This window comes from Scyliorhinus torazame, chromosome 7 (assembly GCF_047496885.1).
Source record: "Scyliorhinus torazame isolate Kashiwa2021f chromosome 7, sScyTor2.1, whole genome shotgun sequence".
NCBI lineage: Eukaryota > Metazoa > Chordata > Chondrichthyes > Carcharhiniformes > Scyliorhinidae > Scyliorhinus > Scyliorhinus torazame.
Window position 1 is genome coordinate 233,206,538 of NC_092713.1, and position 24,449 is coordinate 233,230,986.

The 24,449-nt window shown below is 43.9% G+C and overlaps 1 protein-coding gene across 2 annotated transcripts in view; it reads right to left on the reverse strand.

Moving 5' to 3' along the window:
* LOC140426888 (peroxisome proliferator-activated receptor gamma coactivator 1-alpha-like) overlaps positions 1 to 23,838 on the reverse strand; it is a 198,278-nt gene extending 174,440 nt beyond the window's left edge. For both annotated transcript variants that reach the window (XM_072512143.1, XM_072512142.1), the window contains exon 1: positions 23,666 to 23,838. In XM_072512143.1, the coding sequence (XP_072368244.1) occupies positions 23,666 to 23,743 (78 nt within the window). In that variant the 5' untranslated portion in view covers positions 23,744 to 23,838. The remainder of the gene's footprint in view (positions 1 to 23,665) is intronic.
* Between the last annotated feature and the right edge of the window lie 611 nt (positions 23,839 to 24,449).

Consider the following 24,449-nt stretch of genomic DNA (forward strand, 5'->3'; position numbering starts at 1 on the left):
AGGGGTTGCTTTGCGTTGCTGAGTGACCCTGTCAAGGACGATTTGAACTTGAGGGCTTTACTTTAAAGTCCCCAGGGTCTTCCCGTCTTTCGGGGCGGACCCCGTACCTGGGTCCAAGTGATTGGACTTCGTTCCAATCGCTTGGTTCGATTTCTCCAATACTGGAGCAGTTCCCTGATCGTTGGGCGGTCTTTAAGTGTCCGTTTACCTCTTTTGTGTTGGCTCCTGCTGGCGCCGAGGAGTCTGGCTTGGCTTTGTTTACCTTAAATGTTTTGATTGTTCTCGGGGATCGCTCATTACTATGTAGATGGCTGCTACATTACTATGCAGATGGTTGCTTGTATCGATGCTGTCTGGGTTTTTGCAGAGTCTAATACACAGCAACTTGCACCTGCTAGTTTTTGCCTGTGTTGGCTGAATTTCCCTTGAGCCTTTGCGGTTCTCCATTTTAAGTCGGGAAGTGCCCCCACACCATGTTTACCTGTTAAGCAACTGAGAGTTTTGATCAAATGTGAAATGTTAGAAATAAACTTATCAGAGGACTGAAAAGTAGGGCCTTCGGTTGCAATCAATAATTATTTCTAAGACATATCTACACCTTTGCTTATGGTTTGCAGATTATTATTAGTAACCTCACCAGTGGCACTCTTGGAATCAGTAACAGACATTTGAAATAATTAACTGGTGCCCACTATTGCTATTTGGAACCCATAAATTTCTCTTTGCAACACCTTCCAATAAAGCATTAAGAAGTTATTCCCCCCTCCCCCAACACATCACTACAAGATAACTGTACGTATTTTGTGGTCCTTTCTTACACTTCTTCAAAGCCTTACTTGAGAAAAAATAAAAGTGTGACATTTCTGAAGTATTTGATTTGCTTGGCTATTAATTATGCTCATTTGATGATTTAATTATCGTTTTAATTGGTGACAATTATGAGACAAAATAATACCAGTCTGAATGCACCTTATGTGCACAGATGGAACGATTATGGTCCAGGTGTCTACTGGACATAATTCAACTGCAAGTCAACATTCCCAATAATATTGAGGAAGCAGACAATAAATGCCAGCATCACATTCAAAAGCAAAATTCACCGATGATCACTGATCAGTAAAAATAATTGCTAAAAAATTCAAAACAGACACAAAGTGAATATGACTCTAATACTAAGGATTTCTCTTTCCAGCTTTTAAAGCACTGATTGTCAGGTTAGTTTTGTATTCTTTCTGACTGAAGTCGTGACTCAGTTGATAGTCATCTTGCCTCCGAGCAAGAAGGCTGGAACACAAACTAGGCTCACATTTCAGTGCAGTGTTGAAAAAGTGTTGCAATCTCAGAGGTACTATCTATAAAATAGTTAAGATGTGGCCTTATCTGCCTAATCAAGTACACATAAAAGATCCCATGGAAATATTTGAAGTGCTGAAAGTGCTCCCAGTGCCTTGGCCGACACTGCGCCTTCAAATAAATCTCCAGAAGCAGATTATCTTTTCATTCCTTCATTTGCTGTTTTAGAGATTGTGCTTTGACCGAACTGCCGACGAACAGCACTATTGATGATCAAACGTTTTCCTCAAGTACCTCCAATGTACATTATAGTTCCTACTAATGCATTCTAACTTCAATAAAAAAAGTTTTGAACCATAATAAAATTAACTCATTGGACCAGATGTAATTGGCAAAGCCTGGGGGCCTTTCTGTTCAGGTAAAGCTGCTGTTGTGCACCAGTAGAATCTCTTTAACTATCTTGGTTTCAAAAAAATTATTCCTCAGCCTCCAGAGCAGTGGGGAAAGACACCATCTTAGGTCAAGCATAGCAAGCTGTAGGCAATTTAGCTCAAGAGATAAACTGGGAGCTTAAAGCTCCATTATATCAACTGTGATGGTGAAACAGAACTTAGGAAGTTACAAATTCAATTTAAGAATTAAACAGTAACCAAGTGATACCTTCTCTCCAAGATTAGCTTTCCAACACACAGCTGAGAGACTTTCAGCAACACAGTAATCTATATTATGGCGTTAGCGAACAAATTCTGAAACCGCTTTCCTTCCGCACTTACTTTTAATTCATTTGACATTAGGATGAATTACAGAGCCATCCCTAAAAATTATCTTGGTTAATCTCTTTAATTGTGTAAATGCTCTTACACGAGCACCCAGTATTGTCAGCTAAAACAAATGACATCTCAGTCGACCCATAACCTACATTTCATTTGTATGGTTACATCAATTAAGTATCGGTCTCAAAATATGAAATATGTAAGGAAAAAGGTCATAAAATGTAACATACCATATAAACAGATCAAAGATTACAACATTATTAAACTGAATCATCTAATGTTTATACAAATACTGCAGATGGATAAATGCAATTTGAAACTACTTGCTATGGCTCCATCCACAGTACTGCATGAAAATATTACACTGATTAAACAGCTGGTAAATTACAACATCCGGTAATCAATGATACATTATGAATGGTTTCCAAACGTTTTCCTCCCCGAACAGATGCATATATCCCGTTTACATCCCATTATAGTACATGGTTTATACACATACAGGACAATCACCTCCCCAGTTAAAAGTTCCTGTGAGAAAAAGATCTTTCTCAAATAAAGCCTCTTGTAGAAATCATTCAATACCCCACTCACAAGAATATCGCTCAGGAAAAACATATTCTCTTTCTTTCCTTCTCCTCCAAACTAAATCTTTTTTATCCTTTATTCTTTCGTGAGATGTGGGCATCGCTGGCAAAGAAAGCATTTGTTATCCATCCCTAATTGCCCTTGAACTGAGGGCAGTTAAGTGTCAACCACTTTTCTGTGGATCTGGAGTCACAAGTAGGCCAGACTGTAAGGATGGCAGATTTCCTTCCCTAAAATAGGAAATTAGATGGTAATTTACATGATAGTATCCCGACTAGCTTTATAATTACAGATATATTAATTGAATTCAAATTCCACCATGATGCAATTTGAGCCACGGCATCATAGTAGTAGCCTGAGCCTCTGGATTACTAGCCCAGTAACTCTACCACTATGCCACCATCTATATATTATACATACATAAAATAAATTATATTTTTTGTTAAAAGAAAATCAGGATCACGCGAATGAAAATGCCAATGAACTAGTCCTTCAATGTTCAAGGCTTTTATATAGATCTTGATGGTGGTCATTCTGCAGCCTACACAAGTTACTAAAATTTAGCAATCTGATATCCCATCACCAGTTGTTAATGCAGCATTACAACATTCTTGGTATGCAAGTACACCAGATCAGTATATTTCCTCTCAAAACATAAAATGCACAAATTTTAGCGCAGCGGTTATCGTCAGCATTGAAACAATGAAAATATACGAATGACACAATCTCGACAGATACTGCTTTCAGCAAATGACATTGAAGCAACTAGGGAAAGGCCATGCAGAAGTGAAATCAGAGAACACTTGTTTTTTTAAACACAAAAAATAACGGGAATGTGGAATTTTCTCCCCAAAAGGCTGCCATTGCTGGGTCATTTTAAAATTTTAAGATTGAGATTGACTGATTTTTCTTAGGTGAAGGTATCAAGGGATAGGGGCTGGTTTAGCACACTCTGCTAAATCGCTGGCTTTTAAAGCAGACCAAGGCAGGCCAGCAGCACGGTTCGATTCCCGTACCAGCCTCCCCGAACAGGCGCCGGAATGTGGCGACTAGGGGCTTTTCACAGTAACTTAATTGAAGCCTACTTGTGACAATAAGCGATTTCCATTTCATTTCATATGGATCAAAGATGAAAAGTGGAGTTAAGGCACAGGTCAGCCGTGATCTCACTGAATGGTGAAACAGGCTTAAGTGGCGTATTAAGTTACTGCTGTTTCCAAGTAATAGTGCAAGATAAAATTACTTGGTATACATAATTATGGGTTTGATGCAGGTTTATGCCCATTTCCTCCTTTGTAGCAAGTTCCTGACAAAGTGATTGAAAGGGGCACAGAGTAAAAATGTAAGACGCTTCTCCAGATATGGGGAGAAAACTAGTCACCACCCAAACGACTAGCATACTTCAATTAATTAATAAATATTATCTGCTAGGTTTAGAAGCTTTCAACATGAGAAATGACACCTGAAAAGGAGTGGGGCGGGGGGATGTAAACATCAAACAGAAAGAGAAAGGTGTGTGGCATTTTTAGCAGATAGTTGTGGGAATATTACCTGAGATGCTGACCCATTTTTGCTCAACAAAATAAAAATGAACGAGAAGATTAGATGCCAGAGCAAATACCAAGATAACAGCTCTCTGTCTGTTGGCAGTAGAGAGTCACATGTGTAATGAGTTTAGGCAATCTTAATCTAGTTGCCAGTTGGCATGGATCTAGTCATAAATCACCACTAACTTGGCTCTTAGTAATAATGTCACTCAGGCAGCCCAAAGGACACTTGAGGGCAATGCAACAATACTACAGTAGCAAGTGCTTTTCTGAGTTTGGAAGCATTGCTCAGAATTATGGGAGCATAGTGGTTATCTAACTGGATGAACAATCCAGAGACACAAGTTTGAATTCCACCACGGCAGCTGGGAAATTAAAATTCAATTAATTAAATAAATCTTAAATCAAAAGCCAGCATAAATAATGTTGACCATGAAATGACCATATGGGCATAAAAATCTATCTGATTTACTAGTGTCCTTTAGGGAAAGAAATCTACCAACCATACCTGGTCTGATCTCTTTGTGATTCCAGACTGAGAGGAATGTGGTTGGTTCTTAACTGTCCTCTGAATGACTTGGCAAGCCACCCAGTTGTGCAGACACTGGGCAGTTCCTGGCACTAATGCCCACATCCCATTAATGAATAAAAACATTTGGCTGTGCTTCGTCTGACCTGGGAGTGCTTGATAAGGACTTCAGAAATAAGGAATGTTTCATTCCCCAACACTAGCAGTTTTCCATTCAAAAAAAAAAGACATCTAAAAACTGGCATAGATGCAAATTGTGGTAATCTAAAATAATGGCAACAAGAGCTTTTAGTTATAATATTTCCCCTTTCCTGACGGAACAAACATTTAAAATTTAAGAGAACTTCTTTAACAGCTATTTTCAAACACTCCATTGTTTGGTGCTGGGTAATAGAAAGGAAAAGCACAGGTTTAATTCCCATCAATGCCAAATTAGATCATTTCACCAACATATATTTCCTCAGCATCCTGGGCCAGGTATGAGTCAGGGTCCCCATTTTTGGTTGCTATATAAAGGCCCTTACTGGTGCTTTTACGAATTTCAAATGAGGACAGGATTAGTTTTAGCTGTGGTCCTATAGTCAAATCATAGATCATAGAATTTAGAGTGCAGAAGGAGGCCATTCGGCCCATCGGGTCTGCACCGGCTCTTGGAAAGAGCACCCACTTACGCCCACACTACCACCCCATCCCCAGTAACCCCACCTAATCCAAGGACAATTTAGCATGGCCAATCCACCTAACCTGCACATCTTTGGACTGTGGGAGGAAACCGGAGCACCCAGAGGAAACCCATGCAGACACGGGGAGAACGTGCAGACTCCGCACAGACAGTGACCCAAGCCAGGAATCGAACCTTGGATCCTGGAGATGTGAAGCAACTGTGCTAACCACTGTACTACCATGCCGCCCAAATAGCACAATCAACACCATGGTATTGTCAGATCTGAAAGTGGTCAGTGGTGGAGCAACAACTTGCATCAATGTAACATCTTAAACATAGTAAAACGTCCAAAGGCACTTCAAAGGAGCATTATCAAACAAGATTTGGCATTGAACCACACAAGAAGATATTAGGAAAATGTGCAACGATATGTTTGAGGGCGTTAAAGGAGGAAAGGGAGGTAGCGAGTCAGAGAAACTTGCACCATCCAATCATGATTAGGCCATTTCAAGAGCGAATAGAAGTAAAGTAAAAACATTAAAAGCATATTGATACATACATTGTGAGGAAGAAGCCTATCCCCTGGGAGATGGCAAGTCAAAACACTTACCAGATATTTAGTGGAACAGCAGAAACAAAAGTAGTCACTGTCCATTCTGATATTACAACACATCCACCATAAGGTAGGTCATTTTGTAGAGAGGAAATACTACTTCATGGAAAAATGACACAACAGATTTTCACAGTATGATCAGTATGATGAAAGCAGTCCTTATATTAACTATGCGACAATGTAATGCTCTGATAATAAAAGTCTGTTAATGACAGTTATAACCAGGCTGCTCCTGATACAATGAAACATTTGTGGCAACAGCTAACCTTTCATTAGAAAGAAATCCAAGAATAAAATGAAAGGAGTGGCATGGTGGCGCAGTGGTTAGCACTGCTGCCTCACGGTGCCGACAACCATGGTTCAATCCTGGCCCCAGGTCATGTCTGTGTGGAAGTTTGCACGTTCTCCCAGTGTCTGTGAGGGTCCCACCCCTACAACCCAAAGTTCTTTCAAATAAATTTAGAGTACCCAATTATTTTTTCCAATTAAGGGGCAATTTAGCGTGGCCAATCCATCTTTGGGTCATGGGGGTGAAACCCACGCAGACACAGGGAGAATGTGCAAACTCCACACGGACAGTGACTCGGGGCTGGGATCGAACCTGGGACCTCAGTGCCGTAGGTAGCAGTGCTATCCACTGTGCCACCGTGCCCCCCCCCCCACCCCCACAACCCAAAGTTGTGCAGTGTAGGTGGATTGATCACGCTAAATTACCCCTTAATTGGAATTTGTTTTAAAAAAGAATAAAACGAAAGAATATGTATTTGTGTAGCACCGCATTGTGTCCACACCCCAAAACTACGTCAAATATAATAAATTATTTTCAACTGTAGACACTATTGGCACATAGATGGAAACAGATGAATTGTATATTTCACTTTGTTCTCATGGTGACGACAATGTGTTGGCAGGTCCACGTACATTGTCAAGTCTTGTCTTATGAAGGTGGGTCCCACCATCATCAACTGACAGTTTATCATTTCACAGTACTCACTTTAATGCAGAAAATTTCAACTATTTTAGACGTCCAATATCAATGTATCATAGCATTGGCTACCTATACAGTATAGTACTGCTGTTCTAATTATGCATAAATTGAACAGCATGGAGCATGCACCCTTGTTTAAGAAGTTTACACCTGTGAAAGAAACAGCACTTTAAAAAAAAACTCATGTAAAGAAAGGATTCTGAAGCTGTCGAAAATGACATTGAACATGCGACCCAGTACACAGGTTTAGATACCCAATAACAGGTTTCAAAATTATTGCTGAAGTCATGGCTTTGTTTGAAATATTCAGTAAGAAATGGTGTCAAGAACACAATTTGAAATATGGCAATCTTGTGTTGTAGTATATTGCTGAATGGTTAGAGTCAAATATTCCTTCACTCTGACTTCCTGCTCATAGCTAGCCTATTTGGAGAGGTACAGAGCACAGGAATTGCACAGCGCTACCCCACAGGGAGTTCAAGGAAAATAAGACCTGCAAGCTACACAGCAGCACTAGCTGGGACCTAGAAACTGAAAATTGTTACTTTTAAACACAGAATTAGCAATAGTCACTTACAATGCACTTTGCTGCATCATACTCTTGGCTTCATGCTATTAAAGACATTTGGGGAAAACAGGTTTTACATGTTTAATAAAGTTGCAGTTAAATTGAAATTGATATGCAATATAAAAGAAACGAGGAACAACAACATGTTCTATATAGCACCACACCTTTGATGTTGTAAAATGTCCCAATGTAGTTCAGAGGAGGGTTGCCAACAAATATTTGACACCGAGCCTCACAAGACAGCTGGTCAAAAGCTTCGTAAAAGAGGTGGGTCTTAAAGAGCGTCTTCAAAGATGCAAGTGAGGAGGAGGTGGAGTGCTTGGACCCTTGCAGAATTCCAGAGTTTAGGACCATGGCAAATGAAGGCAGAATCGCCAATGACAGTGTGATTAAAATCAGGACCATAGAATTATAGAATTTACAGTGCAGGAGGCCATTCAACCCATCGAATCTGCACCAGTTCTTGGGAAAGAGCACCCCACTTAAATCCACGCCACCACCCTATTCCCATAACCCCACCTATCTTTTTGGACACCAAGGGCAATTTATCATGGTCAATCCACTTAACCGGCACATCTTTTGACTGTGGGAGGAAACTGGAGCATCCGGAGGAAACCCATGCAGACACGGGGAGAATGTGCAGACTCTGCACAGACAGTGACCCAAGCTAGGAATCGTGGGACCCTGGAGCTGTGAAGTAACCACTGTGCTACCGTGCTGCCCAGACTTGGAGAACTTCAGATATCCCAGTGGGCAATAGGTCTGTGAGAAATTAAAGCGGTAGGGAAGGGTGAAGCCACGAAGGAACCTGAAAACCGAGGAGTTGCGTAACCAAAGACCAATGAATGTAAGCAGCAAGAGGGGTGATTGGAAAAATTGCAGTGAGTTAGGGCATGGCTAGCAGGGTTTTAGATTTCCTCAATTTTATGGAGGGTAGAAAGTGGGAGACCAGCCAGATGTGCACTTGAATAGTCAAGCATGGGTGTAACAAAGACATGGTTGTGAAGAACAACCAAAAATGGAGATAAGAACTGTGGAAAGAATGTTTTGAAGATATCTAGGATTCCTCAGTCAGTCAGAACATATATGGAATCAGTGTGGTCTCCAGACTAGTATGGCACATGATCAAACTGATACAAAACACTTGTGCAACACAGCTGAATTAGACTTCCCAGACTAAGGAGTTGTCAGTCTCATGTTCATACCACAACACGTCCACTGTACTGAATGCCAAAAGCAAACTGGACAGCACTGTCGCAATCTCTGAATCGACTGTGAAACTGGGTAATATGGGGAAACAAGGATCTGCTCTTCCACATAATATTCACTATTTAATACATTCAACCGCTTTTGTAAGAAATTGCAAGTCAGTCTATTTTAATCCTTTTCAAACTCTTGTTACAGCAAATCATCAGCAGAGCATTTGAGGAAGAAAAAATGGACTCCCACTACTTCTAAAATCTGCCTGCACAAGGCAAATTATATTTCTATTTTCAAGCAGCAGGTGCATATCATGGCATTTTTCTGATGCAATGCCTGTATTGTTAAAACACCTGGGGTGGGATTCTCCGCTGGCGTGGTACACCCTTTTGCCGGAGCCCGGGAGTTTCCCGACAGCGTGGGGCTGCCCCACAATGGGAAATGTAATTGACCAGCCGGTGTAATGGAGAATTCTGCCGACGGGTCGAGGCGAAATGTGGCGCAGCAGGACGGAGAGTCCAGCCCCTTCTTTTTCAGTTGGCAACCTCAATTATGAAGAGTCAATGAACCAGTTTTTTTTACTACAGAGTGAGGAAGCAGGGCCATGACTCCTCCAGCCAGAACAGGGATCAAAGTCATCCTGTTGCCATTATTCTAACCATGCTAATCATGCCCCCTCCTAAATTCATTTTAGTGACCCAAATAAACTCAATTAGCTGGTTCACTATACTTTAGAGCAGGCTTTTTCAAACGTTTTCTCTCGTGACCCACTGGTGCCAGCCAGCCGGCCTCCGCAACCCAGACAGGCTGACCATTGCGACCCACTTGAATCAGGTTCAAAGGAGGAGAGGCTAGTGCGCATATCAGGTGCAAACTCCATCAGTTCCTTTGTGCCACCTTCATATTTTGAAATCGAAAAATCCAACTTGCATATGTAGGTCATCGGGAAGGGCAATAGCAACAAAATGTTTGTTTTACACTGCCCTGCATAGTCCTGGGAGAAGCTACACCAGAACGCTGGCAACCTCATGGGCTTTTGGTGTGTTTTTAATGTATTGTAGGTCAGCCACAGCAGTCGTCGTCTTTTAACTTGGAGTCAGCTCTACGTTAATAACTGACTCTGGGGTCTCAACCTCAAAAGGAATTTTTCACCGCCACTTCACTTTGAAAATCTGAAACTCCTCCTCTCATTAGCCAGTACTTCCCTGCATATAACACACCTGGGCTTTGCATTGACACAACTGACAAAACCAGACCTCAAGAAATCATTTTTATAATGTTTTGCTCCCAAGTTTCTTCTTTGTCGGCTGTTAACCAGGGGCCCTGGAGTTCTGTACAGAGCTAAAGTTAGCACTGCTGTGTCCTGCCGTGGGCTCGCTTGAGCAGCTCTCTCCAAGCAGGTTCTGTTGCGAGATCCTGTCCAATAGGTAAACTGCCTATTTGAGTCTCTGGCCGTCTCTTACTTTGAAGGAAAAATTCACCTTCACAGTTCACTTGCCTTGCTTGCCAGCAGCTGGAAAATGGAAGCAACACCGCTTCGTGATTTGTTGTCAAAAACACATAACTGGAGGGCGCTTGACGTCAACTGTGCATGCAGGTGGGTGACCTGCTCTCTGCTGCTGTGTCCAGCCAGAAGACTCCACATAGCCTAATTTATGTTCATTTAAAAGATGGCAGTGGCCAATATTCTCAATGTAAAAACCAGTAGCAGTCGTTGGGAGCTTTTCCCGAGATCGGGACCACCATGGGAATGGTGCGACCAATCGCTTTGCGACCCTCCAGATAGACGCCATGACACGCACTTTGAAAAACCCTGCATAGAGAAGCTTCAGTTAGGGGTGATTTGATCAAGATTTATAAAACAATGAAGGGACTAGATTATGCGTACATAGATTAATTATTGCAACTAAATAGGCTCGCAATGACCAGGTATCATGCCTTCGAGTTACACAAGGGTTGAATTAGGTTGGATGTTAGACAGGTTTTCTTTTCCCAGGGATTATTTGTCGGATCTGTGGAATGGGTTGCTGGCTCACCCAGGGAATGCTGATTAGCTAGATTTGTTTTTAAATTTTATTCCTTTCTTAACGTTATAAAGCCAATGCGCAGAGTTGACATGGAAAGCCATTAATCCATCCCTTTGCTTGCTCCAAAAACCAATTCAAATTAAATCCAATTCATGGTCCCCACGAGAGAGACATACAAGTTATTGAGAAGAAAAGGCATCGTACACGATCATGGGCTTGACCAGACGCTTTATCTCAGCCAAAAGGCCGCAGAGGTGAAGATCATCTTGTCTAATCAGGACTAATATGATCTCCTGAACTCGCTCCAATCACCTAAGGGAGTGGACGCAAAGATTGCTGTTTTTCTTCCCTCAATTACCCAGGCTTTTGTGTTATTTTCCTTGCCTCAAAAGAGCACGTGGACTTAGGTGAATTGGGACGTGTATCCATTATGATGCAACAGTCTGGACAGATGGATGGACCAGTAGGTCTGTTCCTGTCACTTCAACACTTGCATAAATATAGCACTGCAAGAGAAGCCGGAACCAATTACGTCTTGGACAGCACAAGCAGCACGGTAGCACAGTGCTTAGCACTGTGGCTTCACAGCGCCAGGGTCCCAGGTTCGATTCCCCGCTGGGTCACTGTCTGTGCGGAGCCTGCACGTTCTCCCCGTGTCTGCGTGGGTTTCCTCCGGGTTCTCCGGTTTCCTCCCACAGTCCAAAGACGTGCAGGTTAGGTGGATTTGCCATGCTAAGTTGCCCTTAAGTGTCCAAAAAAAAAAGGTTAGGAGGGGTTATTGGGTTATCGGGATGGGGTGGAAGTGAGGGCTTAAGTGGGTCGGTGCAGACTCGATGGGCCGAATGGCCTCCTTCTGCACTATACATTCTCTGTTGAACCGGATAATGTTCTATGTTCTCTTTCTGTCTCTGTTGGAATTCATTAGATTTAGAAAATGCGCTACAAACTAAAGAGAATGCCCAAACAATATGCCTTCATCCCATTCTTGAATAGCAATCAAGATGCTGCACTGTGAGCTTTTCCACTCCCTGTAATTATCCTCAGAGTAAAAGTGTCAGTTTTGTGATGATCGGATGCCTCTGCCATAGGAAATCCCTGCACTAGTATTACACTGAACACCAGCCATCAAATTCCCTTTTCCCCCAGCCTTCACCAGTGAAATTAAGATAAAGTACTCTTCATTTTTCACACTGCACAAATTTGAATCTTATCCTTCCAGGGATTTGTATCAAAAACATTTGATACCTTCTTTACAGGCAGTGCACCGAGAAGAATACAGAGACCCAATTGTTTTCAACAGAACTTCCTTTTATGTAACGTACAGAGAAAATGGCTTAGAATGCTTGTGCAAACGGTCACGTGGCAGTCACTGTAACTATCCCAACTTGTGCTTCTCTGATTGAGTTAAGCAGTATGTTACCTGATACATTATGCATTACCCTAAATCGTTTCAAGAACATTTGAGAATTCATTATGGATTCAATGATCTCTCTGACCTTTGAAATCTATCTGTCCGTCAGTGTATTGATGTAGTAAATCCTCCAAGATGTTTTCAAACTGCTTTTCCCCAACCTGAATATGGTACTTAAAATCTGTTGCACAGCACAATCAGAGAGTATTCAAAACAATGTGAATGCAGGTGCATTGCTGCAATTCTGACGTATGTTCACACCAAGTCCCATTTACTCATCACCCCTATTCTAGTTAACTTACTCCTAGTTAAGCAATGCCTTGATTTTTCAAATTCCATCTTTATTTTTAGGTCTCTCCATGGCCTCACTGTTCGATCTCTAATATCCTCCAGCTCTGTAACCCACCAAGATATTTAAAGAACTCTTCCGATTTTGCATCTTGAGGATTCCCAATTTGAATTGTTCCACGAATGACTTGTGCCCTTCAGCTCCAAACACCTTAAGCGCTGAAATTCCTTCCCTAAATCTCAGTGCTTCACCCCTCTTTGAAGGCACCCTTTATGGCATACCTCAGTGCCCAGACTTCTGGTCATCTGCCCTAGTATCTCCATTTGAGACTTGGGAAACTAGGACCTAGGTTCGATCCTGGCCGCAGGTCACTGTTCATGCGGAATTTGCACATTCTCCTTCTGCATGTGTGGATCTCACCCCCACAACCCAAAAAGATGTGCAGCCTACCCCTGAATTGGCCACACTAAATTGCACATTCATTGGGAAAAAAAGAATTGGGTACTCTAAATTTATTTTTTAAAAAGAAACAAAAGAAGAATCCCAGAGCAATCAGTACAGCAGCAGATTCCCTCATGTTTAAACCTGACTCACCTGATCAGATGTTGGACCAGCCACGTCTCCATACAAAATGGCCTGTTACGAACCAACAATTGTTAAACAACTATTGGTATTCCCTTTAGCAAAGAACAAATATCTCAGATCACTGCCCGAGTCAGCACAAACAAGGAATATCTGCACCACCAAGTGTCAGGCAATGATCATCTCCACCAAGAGAGAATCTGACTATCTTCCAACAGCATTACCATTGCTGACTTTCCCCACCATTCAAGGGTTTACCATTGACCAGAAATTGAACTGGAGCGGCCACATAAATACTGTCGCTCCAAAAGCTGGTAAGTGGCTGGAGATTCTGCGGCCAATAATTCACTCAACATTCATCGTGGCCAGAGGTGGCACAGTTGCAAAAGCCCACAAACACCAACAATCACATGAACTGTCAGTTTGTGGATGTTCATTGCAATCTTGCATTGGAGACTTTGATCACAGGGTAGATGCAGGGAAGATGTTACCAAAGATGGGTGTGTCCAGAAGCAGGGGTCACAGTCTAAGGGTTCAGGGTAAACTATTTCGGACATAGATGAGGAAACATTTCTTCACCCAAAGAGTGGTGAGCCTGTGGAATTCATTACCACAGGAAGTAGTTGATGCTAAATCATAGAATATATTCAAGTGGCGGCTAGATATAGCACTTGGGGAGAATGGGATCAAAGGCTATGGGGAGAAAGCAGGATTAGGTTATTGAGTTGGGTGATCAGCCATGATCGTGATGAATGATGGAGCAGGCTCGAAGGGCCAAAAGGCCTCCTCCTGCTCCTATCTTCCATGTATGTATCTATGCAAGGTCCACAGAAGACAATGAAGTCACTTATATCATGAACAAACTCACCAACCAATTCCTGACTCCTCAACGCTTGTCCACCTTCTACAAGGCACAAACCAGGAGATGTGATGAAATACTCTCCAATTGCCTGGATCAGTGCAGTTCTAACCATTTTCAAGGTGAGTGACTCCATCCAGGATAAAGCAACCTGCTTGATTGGCACCCCATCCACCAACGTAAACATTCATTCCCTCCACCACTGATGCACAGTGGCAGCAGTGTGCATCACAAACAAGATGCACTGCAGTATCTCACCAAAGCTCCTTCGACAACACCTTCCAAATCCATGACCTCTACCACCGAGAAAGATATGGGCAGCAGACACATGAGAACACCACCATCTGTAGGTTCGGCTCCAGGCCGCACACCGTCCTGGCTTGGACGTATGCCAAAGTCCTGGAAATCTCTTCCGTTTTTAATATATATGTTTATTTTTTCCAATGAAGGGGCAATGTAATGTGGCCAATATAGTGTGGCCAATGCACATCTTTGGGTTGTGGGGAGTGAGACCCTCGCAGACATGGGGAGAATGGGTAAACTCCACACGGACAGTGACCTGGGACCGGGATTGAACCTCGGTTCTCGGTGCCGTGAGACAGCAGTGCTGACCATTGCAACACCCTGCTGCCCAGAAATCCTTTCCAAACTGCAGGTGTACCTGCACCAAATGGACTGCAGCTATTCAAGAAAGTGGTTCCCTATCACCTTCTCAAAGGCAAGCAACAAATGCCAGCGATGCTCACAGCTTTTGAACAAATTAAAATTGAGCATGGAGCGACCTACCTTACTTCTGTTGTTGCAGCATTCAGATGTATGTCAATATTTATCCCAGAAAAAACCCACAGTAGGATACGGCGTTCCAAAATCTGCAGATACTTGTCCACAACTGCAACATGCTTAATGCAATTGTGTCACATGCAGGCTGCCATCCAAATATAGAAAATATTCTTAGTCTATGTGCACGTCCATCATCTAGCAACATGGACCAAGAAGTGTGTTGAGTTTTGATTGAGCTGACATATAAAAGCAAGACAGTGGCAGTATGTGCTTCAGAAAATTCATTATCACAACCGAGCAAGTCGAGATAACAAATAGTTAACTGCAAGACTGAACTATTAAACTTTCCACAGAGATAACCAGAAAGTCACTGGTAGTCACATACCCTTCCTGTACTTCAAATTAAAGCCATCTATAGTGAAGGTTGACATATAAAAGGTTGGACAAACAAATCAATTATTTTTCATCTTGTCCTTCGATCATTTCACCTGAATTCCACAGAAGTAGCTGTAAGAGCATTTGTTTTGTTGGTCTGTGGTGCAGACCTTGGGGATTTTCCTCCCAGGTATCACATCAAAAAACAACCTGCCACTATGTAGAATTTACTCATGGACAAAAGACACACTTAAAAGTTAGTACGTCTGTGGAGAAATTGAAAACAAAGGTGATTGTTTATTTAGGCACAAACATAAAAGACTAACACTAAAAAAGTGTCTAAATGTTGAATACTGATACTGCATTACCCATCATGATTTATAAACAAGTGCAATTAAGTAAGAGTTGGTAACAATCCCCTTCTTCATACATATTTTTCTTCTTGATCAATGTTTGATCCAGATTGTCTAATCAGCCTTGTGTAGTGTTATGGTTCCTAGGCCCCCTACTGGTGTTTCCAAAAACTGATCTAGTTTCTGTTTTTATGGTAAATTAAGTAGGGCAAGCAGAGAGCTTGCTGGCTGTGGAGAAGCAATTCAACTCTGTAGCAGTGCATGTTAGGAAGTGTAACACAGGTTTATACTTTAGCTGAACAGCTTTCTTAGCATTTCCTATTTGTATCACCAAGATATCAGTGGTCACTTTACGTTGGACCTACCCGGTGCCATCTTGTAATTATTAATCCTTTTCCATCTCAGCCTAGCTTCAGTGTGATTAATGCAGCTTTAAATAGCAATATGGACAACTTTGTTTCACAAAGGCAGAGGCTGCCTGGTATATTTCCAGCTCTTGGCATAGTTTTTGCACTCAGGTGGATATTGGTCCTATGTACATGATCTACGTTTATTGTGGTGAGAGCTTGGATTTATGAGTGCAGCAAGATTGCAGCTTCTTGTTTTAAAGAAGTGCAAGCTATACCACGGTCTACATACAAGGGTCTTATCCTCCAGGGAAGACACTTGGTAAGCAGAGGGTGAATCTGAAAGGATTGTGATGCTAAATAAAGTTATTCTGACCTCCCATGATAGCATGGTAGGCATGCTCTTATAATCAATGAATCTGAGGATCATGGCACCTTCTCACAATCACTGCTCGTGACAGTTGGAGGGTTCAGCCTCTATTTTTTCCCCATTCTTTTTCAGCAATCAAATAGCCTCTTTGCAGTTCCAGGCTCCTGTTCAAACTTTTCATGTTGGCAGGTGAACATAGCACAGGGGATGCAGATGTGTTTCTGAGACTTCTTTTTAAAGAATGTGGGGCCACAGAACACAATCTGGAGTTTTTGGAGTAATATCTGTTGTGTGCCCATATGAAATTCATAGTGAAATTGCTCAAATCTGTTATTAAAGGAGGTTATTTTTTTTTAAAAGAGTATCCAATTCATTTTTTCCAATTAAGGGGCAATTTAGCGTGGCCAATCCACCTACTCTGCACATCTTTTGGGTTGTGGGGGCGAAACCCATGCAAAGACGGGGAGAATGTGTAAACTCCACACGGACAGTGACCCAGAGCTGGAATCGAACCTGGGACCTCGGCGCCATGAGGCAGCAGTGCTAACCACTGTGCCACCGTGCTGCCCATTAAGGAGATTATAATCAGGCCACGTCAACATGGTTTTGTGAAAGGGAAATCATGTTTAACTAATTTATTTGAGTTCTTTGAGGAAGTAACAAGCAAGGTGGATTAAGAGGAACTTTGTGGGCATGGTGTACCTGGAATTCTAAAAGGCATTTGATAACTTTGTCACAGCAAAAGTTACAATATAAGAGTGCATGGTTTATTAACATGGATAACGGATTGGTTAGCTAACAGGAAACAGAGGTTAGGGATAAATGGGTCTTTTTCAGGTTGGCAAGCTGTAACTAGTGGACTGCCACAAAGATCAGTGCTAGGGCCTCGACTATTTACAATCCATATCAACGACTTGGATGAAAGGACTAAACGTGTAGCAGCTAAATGTGCCCATGAGAACAAGATAAGTAGGAAAGGGAATTTTAAGTAAGAGTGGAGTAAAGAATCCACAAAGGGATATAGATAAGTTAAATAAGTGGGCGTAAATTTGGCAGATTGAGTATAATGTGCGAAAATGCGAACTTGTCCAGTTTGACAGGAAAAATAGAAAGGCAGTATACGGTTTAAATGGTGAGAGATTGTAGAGCTTGGAGGAACAGGGGGACCTGGGTTTCCTGGTAAATGAATCATGAAAAGTTAGTATGCAGGTATATTAGTAAATGACTATGAAAGCAAATTGAATATTGGCATTCATTGCTTGGGGAATGGAAAATAAAAGTAGGAAGTTTTACTCAGCTGCAGGACCCTTGGTGAGACCACATCTGGAGTACTGTGTACAATTTTGGTCTCCTTATTTGAAAAAGGATATAATCGCATTAGACACTGTTCATAGGAGGTTCATTCAGGTAGCTCATTCCAGGGATGAGGGGCTTATCTTTTGAAGAAAGGTTAAACAGGTTGGGCCTGTATCCATTGGAGTTTAGAAGAATGAGAGATGATCTTATATAACACATCAGATCCTAAAGGGACTGGATCGTATGGATATAAGCAGAATGTTTCCACTTTTGGGGAGACTAGAACTAGGGGGACAGTTTAAGAATAAGAGACCCCCCTTTTAAGACAAAGATGAGATTTTTTTGAGAGAGAGGGGGAGAGAGTCATAAGGATGTGAAATTCTCTTCTCCGGAGAGCTGTGGAGGCTGGATCAGTGAATTTATCCACAGCTGAACTAGACAGATTTTTGATAGACAAGAGAGTTAGGGTTCTGGAGAGCAGACAGGAAAGTAGAGTCAAGTCCACAACAAGATCAGCCATGATCTTATTGAATGGTAGTGCAAGTTTGAAGGGCCGAAAGGCCCAGGCCTGCCCCAAAGTCCTATGAATGAAAGTAGCAAACTAGGTCAAGGGGTAAAAGTTAAAACTTGCGTACTAGCTGTTTGAACATCATTATCTGATTTGTGAGGCAGTTTATTGATTCTGCTGAAGCTGTTCTCATGCCAGGTTTTGCATCCACTTGTAATATTTCTGGGAATTTCCATTAGCATGAACTCAGCCAGCCAATATCGAAAAGGTATCTTCAGCAACTTACAGCCTTCTTACCTGGGCTTTTATATATTAGTATTACTATCGGATGTTTCTAGATCTCTGGAAATATATGAATAACAAGTTGTTCCAAGAGGGTGACCAGACTAAAGTTCATTTTTCAACATTTTGCCAACAGATCTTGAGGAAACCATTTGATATGTGATTGATTTACTATTAAAATACCTCGCTGAATGCAATATTTTAATTTTTTTTAATTAACATTTTATTGAGGTATTTTTGGTATAGTAACAACAACCAAATAAACAATATACATGAAACCATAAACATAGTGCAAAAGCCATTTACCACTCATACAGGTCCCTACCTTATTGACCCCCTACTTTAATCTAAACTACTTCACCCCCCACCCCCCATCTGCTGACGATTAATTTCCCACAAAGAAATTGATGAACGTTGCCACCGGGTGAACCCTAACAGTGACGCTCTCAAGGCAAACTTCATTTTCTCCAAACCGAGACAGCAAGCCATGTCCGATAGCCAGGTCTCCGACTTTGGGGGCTTTGAGTCCCTCCAAGCTAATAGTATCCGTCTCCGTGCTACCAGGGATGCAAGGGCCAGAATGTCTGCCTCTTTCTCCTCCTGGATTCCCAGGTTTTCTGACACCCCGAAATCACCACCTCTGGACTCAACGCCACCCTTGTTTTTAACACCATAGACATGACGTCCGCAAACCCCTGCCAACATCCCCTAAGCTTCGGACATGTCCAAAACATGTGGACATGGTTCGCCGGTCCTCCCGCACATTTTGCGCACCTGTCCTCCACCCCAAAGAATCTGCTCATCCGGGCCACTGTCATGTGAGCCCGGTGAACAACCTTAAATTGTATCAGGCTGAGCCTGGCACATGTTGCGGACGTGTTGACTCTACTCAACGCGTCTGCCCATAGACCATCCTCTATCTCACCTCCCAGCTCCTCCTCCCACTTGCGCTTCAGCTCCTCGGTCTGCGTCTCCTCCGACCCGATAAGATCCTTATAAATGTCCGAGACACTCCCTTCTCCTACCCACCCTCTGGAAACTACCCTGTCCTGAATCCCCCTTAGCGGTAGGAGCGGGAAGGTTGATACCTGTTTTCGAAGGAAGTCCCGCATCTGCAGATATCTGAATTTGTTTCCCCTCGCCAACCCAAACTTTTCCTCCAACGCCCTCATACTCGGAAAGCTCCCCTCTATGAACATATCCCCCAGCCTCTCAATCCCCGCTCTCCGCCATAACCGGAACCCCCCCGTCCATACTGCCCGGGGAAAACTGATTATCACAGATTGGGGCCCAGACCAATGCTCCCACTGCTCCCACATGCCACCTCTCAGGGCCGCCACCACCACTGGACTGGTGGATTACCGTGCCGGCAGGAACGGCAGAGGCGCAGCTACCAATGCCCCCAAATTGGTGCCCTTACATGAAGCCGCCTCCATACGCACCCATGCCAACCCCTCCCCCACCACCCACTTCCTGATCATGATTATTTTAGCCGCCCAGTAATAGTTGCTGAAATTTGGCAGCGCCAGCCCGCCTTCTCCCCAACTCCGCTCAAGCATTACCTTCCTTCCTCGCGGGGTCTTGCCCGCCCAGACGAAGGCCGTGATCACTCTGGTGACCCGCTTAAAAAAGGACCGCGGAATAAAGAAGGGTACACACTGAAATACAAATAGGAATCGCGGGAGGACCGTAATGTTCACCGTTTGCAGCTTCCCAGCCAGAGAAAACGGGAGCGCGTCCCATCTCCGTAAATCGTCCTTCATTTGGTCCACCAGCCGGGCCAGATTCAATTTATGCAGCCGGTCCCATTCCCTCGCCACTTGGATGCCTAGGTACCTTAAGCTTCCCTCTACTAACCTAAATGGCAGCTCTCCCAGTCGCCTCTCCTGTCCCCTCACCTGGACCACAAACATCTCACTCTTTCCCAGATTAAGCTTATACCCCGAAAACCGGCCAAATTCTCCTAGAGTCCCCCCCTCCCCCTGGAACTGTCCTCTCCAGCCCCTCGAGGCTCTCAGAGCAATTGCCAATGGTTCTATAGCCAGCGCAAGCAACAGTGGGGAGAGGGGGCATCCCTGTCTCGACCCCCGGTGCAGTCTAAAATAGTCCGATGTCCTATTTGTCCGTACACTTGCCACAGGAGCCTGATACAGTAACCTGACCCAGTCAATAAAGCCCCGCCAGAATCCGAACCGTCCCAGTATCTCTCACAGATAGTCCAATTCTACCCGATCAAAAGCCTTTTCTGCATCCACTGCGATCACTACCTCCACCTCCATACATTCCGGGGGCATCATGATCACATTTAACAGCCTTCTTACATTGGCCACCAACTGCCTGCCCTTAACAAACCCCGTCTGGTCCTCCCCAATAATATCCGGAACACAATCCTCGATCCTGGAGGACATGATTTTGGCCAGCAACTTGGCATCTACATTCAACAGGGAAATCGGCCTGTAGGACCCACACAGCTCCGGGTTCTTGTCCAGCTTAAGAATCAGCTAAATCGTTGCCTGTGACATGGTCGGGGGCAACACCCCGCTTTCCCTTGCCTCGTTGAACATCCTCAACAACACCGGCCCCAATACCCCCGAGAACGTTTTATAAAACTCCACTGGGTACCCGTCCGGACCCGGGGCCTTACCCACCTGCATGGCCTTCAAGCCCTCCACTATCTGTTCGACCCCGACTGGGGCCCCCAGCCCTTCTACCCGCTCCCCGACCACCTTTGGGAAATTCAGCCCCTCCAATAAGTGTCTCATCCCCTCCGGCCCCGTAGGGGGTTCCGACCTGTACAGCCTGCTGTAGAAGTCCCTAAACCCCTACTGAATCACCAACCAGGTTCCCGTCTCCGTCCTTTACTTTCCCTATCTCCCTAGCTGCCTCCCTCTTCCTAAGCTGCTGTGCAAGCATTCTGCTGGCCTTCTCTCCATGTTCATAGATCGCCCCCCTCGCCTTTCTCAGCTGCTCCACCGCCCTCCCTGTGGTCAGCAAGCTAAACTCCACCTGTAACCTCCGCCGTTCCCTTAAAAACCCTGTCTCTGGGTATGCCGCATACCGTCTATCGACCTGTAACATCTCCTTTACCAGTCGGTCCATTTCAGCCCTGTCCACCTTCTCCCTCTGGGCCCGGACCGAGATCAGCTCCACCCTGTCAACCGGCTTCAGTGCTTCCCAAACCACCGCTGCTGAAATTTCCCCCGTGTCATTGACCTGCAGGTAGCTCTGAATACATTTCCTCATCTACTCACACACCCCTTCATCTGCCAAAAGTCCCACATCTAACCTCCAGTGCGGGCGCTGGTTACTGCCTTTACTAACCTGCAGGTCAACCCAGTGGGGAGCATGGTCTGAGATTATAATCGCCGAATACCCTGTGTCCACTACCCCAGCCAGAAAGGCCCTGCTCAAAATAAAGAAATCAATCCGGGAGAACACTTTATGCACGTGTGAGTAGAAGAACTCCTTCACCCTCGGCTGCCCAAATCTCCATGGATCCCCCCCATCAGCTCCATGAATCCTCTTAGTTCCTTTGCCATTGCTGGCACCCTGCCCGTTCTCGAGCTTGACTGGTCCAAGCCACGGTCCATAACTGTGTTGAAGTCCCCTTCCATGGCAATATTTTACTTAATAGTGCAGTATTTCTCAGTTTGTTCAATATCTATTAGATGGAATTTCAAGATTTCCCCCCAAAATGAATAAGGATGTTATAAGCCTATTCCTGATCATGGAACTCTTACTTTTGACTTTGTTAATATGCCTATATCAGTATTACTGTGTGCATTAACATGAACGTTTCAAGAAGAAATTACTGCAGATACTATTATTGCTTCCCTCAGCTGGTGTTACAACCCATATGCAACTACAACCAAAAATAGCTCTGTAACACTAGATGGCAGTGTCAAGGGTCACACTGAGGTGATCCATTAAAGAGCTTTGGCACATCCTATCCTAATACCGTAAATATATCAGGCCAGACATTGGAAAAACTATAACGTGTCAACAAAAATACTCTCACATTATGCGCAACGGAATTTCTCGCTTTCATTCTGCATTTGGCATTGCTCTTGGCGAAGAGCCACAAAGCAGCATTTCCAAGTTGGACGGACCATTTTAATTGAATGACCTTTAATGGTCAGGCACCATCGTCTGGCGTAACCGCAGACGGTGGCAACAGTTGACATTCTCGGATCAAAACACGAGGTTTTGTCTTTTTGTTTGCAAAGTAAGCTCTTTTAAGTGGTCGCACTACTTGTGATGCACAGCGAGAGGTGCCAGAAATGCAGTGCCATCGGGTTCATTCTGGCTTCCCAGTAGTAGAGGCAGAGACGTCAGCACTGATCGGTGCAGCAAGTCCTCATGTGACACATTACCAAATAGTCTTTCATAACCCGTGCTCGCAGCCTTTTACGCAATGTACACTATATCGTATTCAAACATGATGCTAAATGCTACTAGCATTTCTCTGGATTTTTTTGGGGGGGGGGGGTTGGGTCATGGTAATTCACTGCAGACTAAAATGCAAGAAAACAAATCCCTCACAACATGTATGATACATTTTTTAAAAAAGCATTTGAAATATGCAAGAAACTGCCCAAGTTCTTAACTACGTGCATATTTCAGGAGCAGCAAAGTCAGATACTTGTCCCGCCCACCAGCCAGATATTCTGTATAAGGAAACAGTATTCATGGTTAAAGCGCGCCTTAAGAGGCGAACAGCGCGAGTTTAGGCAAGAAATAACGAGACGGCTGCTGACAGGTCACTTATTCTGAAGTGGTCCCAACCGGAGTTTGCTGCCATCAACTGCCCTCCTAGAGATCCACTCCATGTACATTAAATGTTGAGTAATGCCCTGAGTTACGCAAGCTCTCGCACTGGTTTCTTGCCGAGTCCCAACTGCTCCCCAGTTGCACAAGAATTGTGAAAGAGGAAACTGGTGCAAATCTTTATTTCCCCCTCATTCTCCAGGAACTTGACTTCAAACACCGTGCACAGCATCGGACAAGTTGATTTTTTTGGGGGGGGTTCAATCCCCCTTTTTTTCGCAGGCGCTCTTTGGATGCGATCGTGGCACAGTGAAAGAGGGGGGGGGATTATAACTTGGTGCACCCACGTGTCCGGAATGAATGAATGAGTGAGTGAAGCGATCCCGGGCAATGACACTTGATTTGTAACAATTGTAACCCGGCAACCAGCAGGTAACCAGGCAGCGGGAGTGCGAGCGAGCGCTCAGGTGCTGCCCTAGCTCCGAGCACGCGATCCGCACGTGAAGCCTCCGCTCCCTCTCCAACACGGACAACACTTTGCGGATGAGAGAGAGAGCCGGGCAGCCGCTCCAAAGAAAGCATCTCCAAACGCCCGAGCTACAGTTCTCAACTCGGCTTGCTAGGGCAAGGCAGAGGAAGCAAAGGAAGCGGCTCCTTACCTGAGACTCTGCGTTTTCTGTCAGGTAGTTGAAGACGAATAAAGAGAAGTCCTCATCCATGAGCGTGCAATCCGCCATCTTCTCGCGGTGTGTATATGTGTGTGTGTGAGAGAGAGAGAGAGAGAGTGAGTGACGGTCGCTGTGCTTCCCCTGGAGCCGGCAGATTGAGCTCTCTGCTGCTCCCCAAGCAGGCCGTTGGGCAATATCGGTACTGCAACTGGGTATGTCGTCTCGCTACACCAGATGGTGACTGTGTAAGTAAGTGCACCACTATGTGTGCACTGTTGCCTTTCCAGTGTACTTTTTTTCTCAAGCTGGGATTTGCTTTGGCCATCGTGCCTCAGAAGGATGGCCCGGTATAGTTGCAAGTTTGGTTTTAAATGACATCCAGAAAGCTGAGAGTGATAGGCGATGTTGGTTCTGACCGTGCATTGAAACTAAAATAAATGAGAAGAGCATTGTGACTAGCTTGAGTTAGGAAGTACATTGCAGGATTGGCTGAAGACAACCCAGCAGGTATACCTCCTCTTTATATTTTAAAAAAACTCCCCAAAACTGACAAAAAATAAAAAAATTGAAAGGGCGAAATTGAATAAAGAGTGCCTGTGCAATGATACTCAACCATACACAGATATACAAGAGAGATGGACTATAGATTTAACCAGAGAAAAACAACGACGGAAACAGAATACAGAAACCGTCAATGATCAAATACATCCTGGACATGCAAAAGGTTTTACCAATATAGGCTAGACTTTATCCTCTCAGCTGGCTTAAAGCACCT